Source organism: Leptomonas pyrrhocoris (assembly GCF_001293395.1).
Source record: "Leptomonas pyrrhocoris isolate H10 chromosome Unknown, whole genome shotgun sequence".
Taxonomy (NCBI): Eukaryota; Euglenozoa; class Kinetoplastea; order Trypanosomatida; family Trypanosomatidae; genus Leptomonas; species Leptomonas pyrrhocoris.
Window position 1 is genome coordinate 299,834 of NW_015438373.1, and position 10,785 is coordinate 310,618.

Sequence of the window (10,785 nt, forward strand, 5' to 3'; positions counted from 1 at the left end):
CCAGCAAATCTCGAAAGGGGAGAAGAGAAGAGAACGCTTCAGCGTAAAAAGGAAAACCAAACGAACAAACCAGCCTCCCTTCGTTTCTCTTCCAGGTGGTTGTTTCTCCTCTCACGGCTGATCTCCTTGTTTCTTATCTCTTTTCTTCCCCCCTTTTTTGCAGCTTACAACTTACGGTGCTGTGTGTCCGGACAAGTGCGCGACTTAACTCTTTTCGTGGTTTCGTAGGAGTGCTTTCCTTTTACGCCTTCGGGATCGGGTTGGCCTCGAAGCTGATCTTGAAGCCGTTCGGTTCGCCCTCGATAAACATCTCCGTCTTCGTCGGCGCGATCTGCAACACGCACTTGAACTCGCCGCTCTCCTCGTCCTTCTCCATCTTCGTGTTGCCGAGCGCCTCGATCTTGCTGTCCTTGCCGAAGGAGACCTTCACCACCATGTTGTAGTTCGTCGTGTCGTTGTAGAACGCCCACTTGTGCTCGTCGTTGTTGACGATGCGGAAGAGCAGGCCGTTTCCGTTGTCCTTGAAGCACTTCACGACGGTGTCACCCGTGTAGGTCGGCTGGCCGTTCTCGTAGTTGATCTCAGACATGGTGGAGAGGGGAGATTCGAAAAAAAGCGGAGGGAAGAGTTGCAATAACGTAAGGAGGATTGGTGTGATCTGAAGCGTGTGTTGGTGTGTGTTTGGGATATACACGACGAGGCAAAAAGTGGGAAATGAAAAGCCCCCCAAAAGAAAGGTAAAATTCGAGTAATAGAAGGAGAGAAAGGGAAAGACGACGTTGGGCACGCAACGGCGGCGCCGGCTTTCAATGCGCCACAGAAACACGAAACCCAAACCCTTGAAAGAAGGCAGTAGAGTTTTCGTTCTCGACTTCTTCATGCCCTCTCTCATTCTCACGGCGGCGAGGTCGCGGAAAGGGAATACGAAGACGAATCACTCTCAGGAAACCAACAGCAGCAAAAAGTTTAGCTTCTACTTCTCGCCTTTCCAGATGTTCACGCCGTTCCGGTGCGCTTAAATGCAGTAGATCGAATCTTTCTGCCCCTCTTTTTTTTTAACGTTTACGTTTAAAACCGCCAAAAAGCTTCACATTAGAAAAAGAAAGTTCTGATGGACACAAACATGTTCACAGAGGAAACGAGTGGACTTCAAAGTATAAATAGATATCTCTGTATATATATAGAGAGAGAGAGAGAGAGACAAAGAAAGATATACTCACATATCTTCTCACTGGAAACGGTGAGCACCAAACACATGACCGGAACAGGAGCCGTATTACGTGTGCACGTGCGCGTGTGTCTTCATTCCACTCGATCACAGAACAGAAAACATCCCTCCCCTCTCCTCCCCACACGTACACACTGTCGATAGGTTTCTTTTCAATAATAGTAATAATAAGACAAACAAACAAAGGAAATACTTTTCTTTTATGTATGTATTATTATTATTATTATCGTTTAAACGTCAATTCCATGATGTTTCTCCCCACTCGAGATCGCTGCGACACACACACACACATGCTCAAGCGTCATACTTCATCGTACGCCATCGCCCACTTCCCCCCTTCTCAACACCTTCTACATTGTTCCGTGTGAGAAGGAAGGCACACACCTATCGGGAGGTGTGACTGCGCAGTCCGCTGCGTGGCCCCCGCCCATACCACACGTGAACGACGGACAAACAAACAAACCAACAACAAAACAACGTACTGCGGAGGTAAAGTACTCAACAACGTCAACGCCGTCAAACAACAGCACCCCCGAAAAAAAAACCCCCGTTTGAAAGCTGTGAAATCAAAGCGCCGGAGAACCATTCAAACAGTACGGTGATGAAAACACGCTGGGCATTAAAGACACGCACACAAACCCAACATCATAAAAAGCAGTTAAATCAAAAAATAAAAAATGAAGAGCTCAATGAAAAGGGAAGAGGAACAACAACGGAAAGAATAGCATTACAACTTCAACCAAAGAAAGAAGAAGAAAAATAGTTTTATAGCAGTGCGAAGGGCATTGCGCGGCGCTATTTAATATATATATATATATGATAAAAAAATATATCTGATAAAAACTATTTGCTCACTCATATACAAACATCCTTTTCGAGGTGTTCGTTTAAAGGGTGGTGGCTTAAAAGAAAGAAAAAAAAAGGGCTCTGCAACACACACAAATCCTGAAACAACAACAGCAGCAACACAGGCACCTTCACGTAAGAGAGATATTGCTGGGGGGAATGCGCAATGCCTGGCAGAGAGAAGGGCATCAAAGGAGACGTGTGTGTGTGTGTGTGTCTTCACAAACAGAAGAAAGAGAAAGTGAATCAATGCTGGTAACGGTAGATCTAAAAAAAAACCCAAACGAACAAGCGAAAGGCCCATGCTTATGCTCAACGAACGGATGAGGAGGGGCGGGAAGTCCACAAAGAAGATATAACCAAGACAGTAGCCAACGGAGACGGTGTCGAGAGGAAAAGAAGAAGGAAAGAGAATAATAATAATAATAACGATATTGCCGATAGGGAGCTTCGCTTCCTTGAACGCAAGAAACAGCAAAGAAAACAAAACAAAAATAATCGAAAACGAATGCTGATGACAGGACTTAGAAGGAAGGCGGAGCACCGTGGCAACTTCTACGAGGTGGAAGCAGGAGGGGAAAATATATGGAAAGCATTGCTTTGCAGAACGAAAAAACAAAAGGGAAGGCATCAAGTTAGTTTTTTCTTTTTCTTTTTTAAATGAAGGAGTGTGCTTCACAAGAGAGAAACACAGCCTAATGATACAGGGAAGAGGAAAGAGGAAGAACTAAGAGGCGTTAATACTTAGGAGTACAGATACTCGCACCTTAGACTACGCCAAAGCGTGCTCACGAGCGGTAAAATGATCTTAAAAAACAATATCAAGACACATTATATATGAAAAGATGAAAAGAAAGTGAGTTCATTGCTTTGAATCGAATCAAACAGAAGCATGAACGCAAGCAGGCGAACAATAGTTTTCTTTTACAGGGAATGACACAGCTACGCATGAGGAATCAAACAACGAAAGGGGAAACCGGAGGAAAGAATAAGCGGCGTGAAACCGAATTAGAATAATAAAGGCAGGAGAAGCTTTACAAAAAAGACGGAGGGAGAAAGGGAAAAATAATAACAGAAACAGCAATTTATAAATATAAATATATATATTTATAGAATCGTATCGAAACTCACCGCTGATCTCTACAAACGGAAAGAACAACCAAAAACAACAAAAACAGAAGGCAAAAAAAGGAATTGGGGGAAAACAACTTAGTGTCATCAGACCAACACACACACACACACACACACAAAGGCCGCGTGCCAAAGCAGCGGCAGTACGGGGAGGGAGGGGGCGGTTACTGTGCGGAGGTGAAATGGAAGATGCGGGAAAAGAAGGTGAGAACAAAAACACAAAACAAGCGCGTGTGCTTCGTCCACTCCTCCTCCGCACACTGCAAAGGGGAGAACGAACGGAGCAGCACGGCGGGAAAACAGCTTTCCCATTTTCACACAGTCATTATTAGCGTTTTTTTCTTTTCTTTTGCTCTCGCGCGCGTCTACAAGACTTCCTGACGGCTGCGCTTCCCTTCTTTTCCCAACAAAGAACGCCTCCCTGTTCCGGTCCTCTTCTTTCAAGTTTTCCTTTTTAATCGGACTTCTCCTTGGTGTCGCTGACTTGCAATTGCGAGTCATCATCTGTGACACCCTGCATCGTCTGCGAGAGGGCGTTGAAGTCCGTGATTTTTAGTTTTCTCGCCAGGCACTCGGAACGCGGGATCGGCTGCGCTTCATACCTCAGCTTGCAGCCCTTCAGCACGCCATCCAGGAACATCGCCGTCTCCAGCGGTCCCACCGTCACCTCCAGCACCTTCTCCCTCGTGCTCGCATTGATGGCCATCGTTGTGCTGCCCAGCGGCGTCACGTGGCTGTCCGCGCCGGCCGTGCAGGTGACTTTAACATTGTAGTCGTTCATATCGTTGTAGAAGGCCCAGCGGAATTCGTCATCGTTAATGATGCGGAAGAGCAGACCGTTGCTGCGGTTCTTGAAGCACTTGAAGAGGCGGTTACCTTTGTAGGTGGGCTTGCCGTTGAGAAATTCAATTTGGTCCTCGTTGAACGCGGACACCGCGCTCGTGGAGGCGCCGCGGAAAACCGAGTCACGCATGAAGTTGAAACGGCTCGTCTCCATGGAGGCGCACGTCTCGTTGGCCTCCTCGCGAGGACTCTCCATAATATAGAGAATAGTAGGCAGCATTTTTATTTTGAAGAAAACCCAAAACCAAAAAAAACCAGAAAACACACAAGTCGAGGAGCGTTAAAAGAAAATGAACAAATGGATGTATCAAATTACGAAGCCTTTCGCACTTCGAGATCAGCTACAACAGTTTAAAGAAAAAATCAAAACAGAAACAACATAGGACGAAGAGGAGGAACCAAGCGTCTTCCACGCTGTTCGTTGCGAAGACGGTGAAACCGCCAACTTCGTGATCGTCACAGATGAGGAAAGGAAAAGAGAGGGGTGGGGGGTAAGGAAATACCGGCGGTGATAAGAGAAAGCGAGTCGGGGGAAAAAGAAGAATACCGTCTTATGTATAAGAGGTACAGATGAAAGAAAGAAGAAGAGAAAACAACCAAACAAACCACAAAAACCAAAAGTAAAGCACAGAGAGGCGGACAATGATGATGATCGTTATATCAAATAGATGTGGACCTGAATGGAGATAGAGAAGGGGGAATCAACAACAGCCAAACGTTTGTGTTGATTGTCTACGATGGGGGGGGGGGGAAGAAAAAGAAATCAAGCTTAAGGAGAAAGGGTATTTTTTCCCGATTTTTGTCTGTGATGAGGAACGCGAAAGATCCAGCTGCATTGCAGCGGTGTAGCTGGATTCAGTAGATCAATATCGACGAGAGAGAGAGAGAGTGCGTAAAGCACGATTGCGTTGCTTCATTTTTCTTTCTCCCACCGTTAACAGTTCCGTATGGCAGATTCGAAAGACGCGCCCCAGCTTTTGTCAGCTTACGAGGCGCAAACGCCGAGCTTGCTCGAATCATACAAAAGCAGAAAGCGTTATCTGTCAAAATTCATATAAAACTGTGGAGGCTCTCCAATACGATTCACCGCACGCTCATTCATTTACTTTCTTTTCTTCCATTTCCCCCTTTTCTTTGAATAGAGTAAACAGCGGAACTCACTGAAGTACACAACGGATCAAAAGTATAGGTTTCCAAAAAAAAAAAACAATGTATAATAAAAGAAAAGCCACCGAGACGCGCATCGAATGAAAGTCAGACGTTTTCTGCCGGCTTTTTCATTTAGTTTCTCGAGTAAGCAGAGTATATAACAGAATCACCTGCTCACCGTAAAGATCACCACCTACCAGAAGGGGCACAGACCTGTGCCTCACTATACACATAAAACGGTCTTCCTCATGTCATAGAAAGCACTGCAATCATCAATGATAAAATATATCGAAATTCCACTACTAAACAAACCATTCAATAGACTTGACGAAGGGGGTGACCCGCCTCACGCTTCCCCGTTGGGTGGGCGGCGGAGTTCAGGGTTGGGCGGGTAGGGAAAAAGATAAAAATGTGACTTACTGCTAAATCCCAGCAGTTGAGAATGAAAAGGGAAAGGGAAAGGGAGAAAGAGAGGTAGGATGAATAATTACAAGGCTAGGTCATTCCATTCGCAAGCGCCTAGTAAAAAAAAAAAAAGAAACAACGTTAGTCACAGACTTTTGCCCTTTCGTGCTTATCCGCGGGAGCTGCATACTCCCTCTACTCACGGCCTATTGGAGCGACGGTGGCGAGAGGATGATCGGACAGCTCGCGAGCGTCACCGCCTTCCGTTGACATGTCCTCTGCGGTAAAAACCATCTTGAAGCCGTTCGGCTCGCCCTCGATAAACATCTCCGTCTGCGTCGGCGCGATGTGCAGTTCGAACTCGAACTCCGCCGTCCGTTCGTTCCGCCACGTCTTAGTGTTCATGAGGGGTTCAACCTTGCTGTCCTTGCCGAAGGAGACCTTCACCACCATGTTGTAGTTCGTCGTGTCGTTGTAGAACGCCCACCTGTACTCGTCGTTGTTGACGATGCGGAAGAGCAGGCCGTTTCCGTTGTCCTTGAAGCACTTCACGACGGTGTCACCCGTGTAGGTCGGCTGGCCGTTCTCGTAGTGGACCCTGTCCCCGTACATGTTATTACCTCTTTAAATTATACGTGTTCCGTCCACCGTCAACAACGAAATAAAAAAGAGCGAAAAAACGCATAAGCTCAGCGTATATGTGCATGCGCGTTGGTGTCTGTGAGCGCGAATGCGATGCGAGCCTCAACGTACCCGAGGGGTCGATGGGGCGACGATGACGGCAGGGCGAGAGGAAACAGGGAAGAGACGCATCTTTCATGACGCGACGATGTGCGAATGAGTGTGGTAAGGTCGTGGTCGGAGTTTGTTATGCAGAGCCCATCAATCCAAGGCAGAGTAAATAATAATATTAATAACACAAAGAGCGAAGGAAGCGGGAAACCGAGTTGTCGAAGGAGAAGATGAGCACGAAGGAACATGAAGGCTGCTTTGGCGACGAGAAACCCGAGCGGAGTTGCAAGAGCCGCTCCCTCCAAAAAAAAAAAGAGAAGAGGAAGCACACACACCACCCCCTCAAAAAAAAAAAGGAGGCCTTGCAGCGAACGAGGCGACTCTTGTGAGATCAGGGAAAAAACAACAACTGCAAATGCGGTCAAGATCACAGAAAATGGCATTGCCCGTCACCCCAGCGTCACACGGCGTCGCAGAAGGTGAGGCGCACGTTCATACGTACGCACAAGACGAACATAGAACCCCTTCTCTTTCCTTCTCTCTAGCGTTAACATCGACTTGCCTTCGTCACTTCCTTTTTCCTTTTTTTACAATTCTTTTCACCATCTCTGTTTGCGCTCACGCTGCCGCATAGAAATGCCACAAAGCGGGAGAGAAAAGAAAACAAAAACCAATAACAAATGATAATAATGAAAACAAAAGGACACACATACATACATAGAGATATATGTATAAATATGTATGTACTTATGAAGAACATGAGCCGCACGGGAACAGAAAATCAATAATAGAGAAACAAATAGAAGGTACATACCAAAAAAACAAAGAAAGAAGGGAGATGAAAACACCTGCACGAAGACGGGAGGGAAAGGGAAGGGGGGGGGGACGAAGAAAAAGGCACAGCATTCCACCATACGACGAGATGTGTGTATGTATCAGACAACCAAAAAAAACCTAGCGCTGACACACACACACACACGTGGACTCGTACAAAGGATCGAAGAGCGTGCGTGTGGGTGGTTTGGTTCGTGCGCGAGCGTGTGTGTGTGTGTGTGCCGAAGAAAAACACAGTCTTGACAGAGCGAGAAGAAGAAGAAAACGGGAAAGCGGAAAAAGCACGCAGATAGAAGCGTCATCGAATGAATGAAACACTGAGAGAGAGAGAGAGGAGGAAGAAGAAAAAACTCTGGTGGAAGTGGAACAGCACAGCAGGAGTTTTTTCTTCTCTCTTTCTCTCCTTTCTCTCCTGCCTTTCCGGAGAATCTACAATAAATAATAAAAGAAGAGAACAACGCAATGACAGCAGCAACATGATAAAAAAGAAAAACACTGCTGCTTGCGCACCTTCGTTGCCTGAGGGTGCGGAAAATAAATAATAATAATAATCAAGAAAAGGCCCCGTTCTGTCGAGCTTTCCATCCGTTTCAGCGCGTCGCACCGTTCTCACACACATACAAAGACAAAGACGATCATCCTCTGGAACGCCTCCCCTCTTTCTTTTTCTTTTCCTTTTTCCGCTCCTTTTCTTTACAGCGCCACAGCAGATGTCTGTGGTCCGTGAGAAAGAAGACGGAAGGTAACGCCCGTACGCACGCACAAACACACATACACACACGCAGGAGGTTCGAATGTTTGCCGACTTCACCCAACGAATAATGCACTTTTTCTTCCCGCTTTTCATTTTATTTGCTTGGTCATCGTGGAGGAGTATTTTTGTTTCCTTTTACGCCTTCGGGATCGGGTTGGCCTCGAAGCTGATCTTGAAGCCGTTAGGCTCGCCCTCGATAAACATCTCCGTCTGCGTCGGCGCGATGTGCAGTTCGCACTTAAACTCGCCGCTCTCCTCGTCCTTCTCCATCTTCGTGTTGCCGAGCGCCTCGATCTTGCTGTCCTTGCCGAAGGAGACCTTCACCACCATGTTGTAGTTCGTCGTGTCGTTGTAGAACGCCCACTTGTGCTCGTCGTTGTTGACGATGCGGAAGAGCAGGCCGTTTCCGTTGTCCTTGAAGCACTTCACGACGGTGTCACCCGTGTAGGTCGGCTGGCCGTTTTCGTAGTTGATCTCAGACATGGTGGAGTCAAGAAGAGAATAGAAAAAAACCGGTATTGAAGTTTGAAAAGGAAAAAATGTGAGAGCACAGTAAGAACAGAAAGTTTGCCTTTTTGAGGTTGGAAGGGAGGGAAAGTTCGAAAAATTCTATATTGCGGTGTTGAGCAGAGAGCGATGAAGGGTCCATGAATGGTAGAAAAAGTAAGGCGAGAAGAAGAAAACAGCAAGGGAGGACGCAATTCAGATAGCAACGTAGTTGATCCAAGATTATCGCGCATGGAAGCGCTTCCACTCCTCCTCCCAAAAAAATGTGTTGCTCGTGTGGATGCATTGGGCACTATCACAAAAAGAATAAACAATAGTAACCGCGGAGACCTCAAAAGCCGGGCAAGTCACGCCCGTGAAGACACGTTTTTTTCCCCTCAGGAAAAGTAACGTTCATCGTCATTCTTTATCGCTATCAACAGTGCATTGAGAATTTTTGCTTAGCTTGCTACGCAGTCATATATATATATATATATATATATATATATTTCTTTCCCTGTTCCCGCCATGTGTGACGCTTGGTCCATGCGTTGTACGGCTCTTCTGCCACGCTGCTCCTTCAGCGGCGCTTGCATCGAAGCGCGCACTCCCCTCTCAAAAGAATACGAATAATAATGATAATGACGACGAGCGCGAAGGGACGAGAAGGAGGGGCTACAACAACATCAGGAAGAATGGAAAAGATAAATCAAGAGAACAAGAGAGAGAGAGAAGAAAAACTTTTTTTTTAGTTGGCGTTTTGGCTTTAAACGACAACAACAGGAAAAAAAAGAAGGGCGGTCAACCGCGTTTCGTTCGCTCTCAAATCCTAAAAGAATAATAATAAAGGAAAGACATCAAAAGCAAAGGTGAAGGAAATCTTTTGACGCGTTGCCGGAAATAATCATAATAATGGTGAGTACCGCTACTTTTGATGTGACGCAAAAGGCTCCGTCGCCGTCTCTTCCCCGCAGTGGAACTGCGAAGAGGAAGGGGTGTGTTGTATTCAAGAATCAAGAAAACAAACGACCAACAACAATAACAGCAACAGCAAGAGTCGCTTTTCCCTCTGCCGCGGCAGGACGTATCGGTTGTTGTTGCTTCACCTGCGCTCTCCGCTGACTATAGCACCCCTTTTTGTTTGTCAGTAAGTGGAGGAGAAACGGCCTTCGCGTCCAGCCCAAGCCCTCATCCCCTCAAAAAAAACCATATTTTTATCGATAGGTAGATAGATAGAAAACACCGACACACACGGCGATAGGGTGATACACACAAGTAAAAAAGAGGGAAAGAAAAACGACGATCACTCGATGTTGCGGTGGCGCGCCTCCATCGCGTCGTGGCTCTGACCCACCTCCTTCTCCAACATCATCACGATCACGTCGAACAGCAGGAAGAGGTGCTGCTCGAATAAGTTGCCCATGGGTTGGTCGGAGTGGACGACGTCCGGGCACGTGCCGCGGTAGACCATTGCGGGAATGAAAAGCGTGTGCTTGACGTCCTTCGGGCAGCGGATCGGGTCGCCGGTGATCATGGCAATGTCGACACCTGTCTTCTTAGCCTGTTCGTATACGTACATCACGTTGCCGATCGCACCGGAGCCGTTGACGCAGATGAAGAGGTCGCCGGGGTGCATGCCAGGAGTGGTGTCGTCCCACAGCCAGTGCACCTTCTTGCCGAGGTGCGTCAGGCGCATGGCGAAGGAGCGGGCGGCGATGCCCTCACGGCCGCAGCCGAGCACGAAGACGCGTCCGTCGCAGCTCTTGATGGCGTCCATGAAGGCGCGCAGCTGTGCCAGGTCCTGCTTGGCGAACACCTCCTCGTGCTCGCGCAGCAGCGTCGTGTAGAGACCCTGGTAGGTCTTTTCCATAGTCGTGTAGTGAGTTTCCAATTGTTTCTTTGTTTTGTTTGGGGAGGGGGGGGGGAAGGGTACGGAGGAGGGGGAAAGGTGTACGTGTGTGATGCGACTCGTTCGTCAAGAGGCACGGTGACGGTGGCGGCTTTGTTGGTTGGGCTCCGGCTTCTCTTGTCTGTGATGTGCAGTCGAAGAAGAGAAAACAACGAAAGAAAACCCCAGCTCGGGAGGAGGGAGGGACGTTGAAAACGTACGTAGCGATGATTTATGTATTGAAATAGAAAGAGGAGGTCGTTGTCGCGCAACGGAGACGAGAGCAGAAGACGGAAGAACACCAAGCACGCTCTCTCTCTATCCGTCCATCGTTAGCTCGCATGAGGTGAAGGGGAGCTGCAAACTCGTCAGCATCGATTTCAGCTGCCGGCGTTTTCTTCCTTTTTTCTTTCTTTCGTTCTTCTGCCTTCAATTCGTATCGCGTCGGTGGTGAGGGTGCCTCCGCTCTTTTCCTTCCCCCCTTCCCCC

At 47.5% G+C, this 10,785-nt stretch overlaps 5 protein-coding genes across 6 annotated transcripts; all 5 read right to left on the bottom strand.

Annotated features, from left to right (window-relative positions):
- Window positions 1-241: 241 nt before the first annotated feature.
- On the bottom strand, window positions 242-659 carry ABB37_07165 (putative calpain-like cysteine peptidase putativecysteine peptidase Clan CA family C2; the record flags this gene model as incomplete). The annotated part of the gene is made up of 1 exon (XM_015805703.1): window positions 242-659. The coding sequence occupies exon 1, from the start codon at window positions 587-589 to the stop codon at window positions 242-244; it is 348 nt and encodes a 115-aa protein (XP_015655709.1). The 5' UTR covers window positions 590-659.
- Window positions 660-3,659: 3,000 nt separating this feature from the next.
- On the bottom strand, window positions 3,660-4,781 carry ABB37_07166 (putative mitochondrial calpain-like cysteine peptidase; the record flags this gene model as incomplete). Its single annotated transcript, XM_015805704.1, has 1 exon — window positions 3,660-4,781. Exon 1 carries the CDS (start codon window positions 4,266-4,268, stop codon window positions 3,660-3,662), a length of 609 nt encoding a protein of 202 aa, XP_015655710.1. The 5' UTR covers window positions 4,269-4,781.
- A 1,016-nt stretch (window positions 4,782-5,797) lies between these two features.
- ABB37_07167 (putative calpain-like cysteine peptidase putativecysteine peptidase Clan CA family C2) lies at window positions 5,798-6,416 on the bottom strand (the record flags this gene model as incomplete). The annotated part of the gene is made up of 1 exon (XM_015805705.1): window positions 5,798-6,416. Exon 1 carries the CDS (start codon window positions 6,212-6,214, stop codon window positions 5,798-5,800), a length of 417 nt encoding a protein of 138 aa, XP_015655711.1. The 5' UTR covers window positions 6,215-6,416.
- Window positions 6,417-8,057: 1,641 nt separating this feature from the next.
- On the bottom strand, window positions 8,058-8,532 carry ABB37_07168 (putative calpain-like cysteine peptidase putativecysteine peptidase Clan CA family C2; the record flags this gene model as incomplete). 2 transcript variants are annotated; one of them, XM_015805707.1, is made up of 1 exon in its annotated part: window positions 8,058-8,532. In XM_015805707.1, the coding sequence occupies exon 1, from the start codon at window positions 8,403-8,405 to the stop codon at window positions 8,058-8,060; it is 348 nt and encodes a 115-aa protein (XP_015655713.1). In that variant the 5' UTR covers window positions 8,406-8,532. The 2 variants fall into 2 exon arrangements, with proteins under 2 accessions (XP_015655713.1, XP_015655712.1); XM_015805706.1 differs by having other exon boundaries at window positions 8,058-8,494.
- A 1,179-nt stretch (window positions 8,533-9,711) lies between these two features.
- Window positions 9,712-10,306, bottom strand: ABB37_07169 (hypothetical protein; the record flags this gene model as incomplete). The annotated part of the gene is made up of 1 exon (XM_015805708.1): window positions 9,712-10,306. The coding sequence occupies exon 1, from the start codon at window positions 10,276-10,278 to the stop codon at window positions 9,712-9,714; it is 567 nt and encodes a 188-aa protein (XP_015655714.1). The 5' UTR covers window positions 10,279-10,306.
- Between the last annotated feature and the right edge of the window lie 479 nt (window positions 10,307-10,785).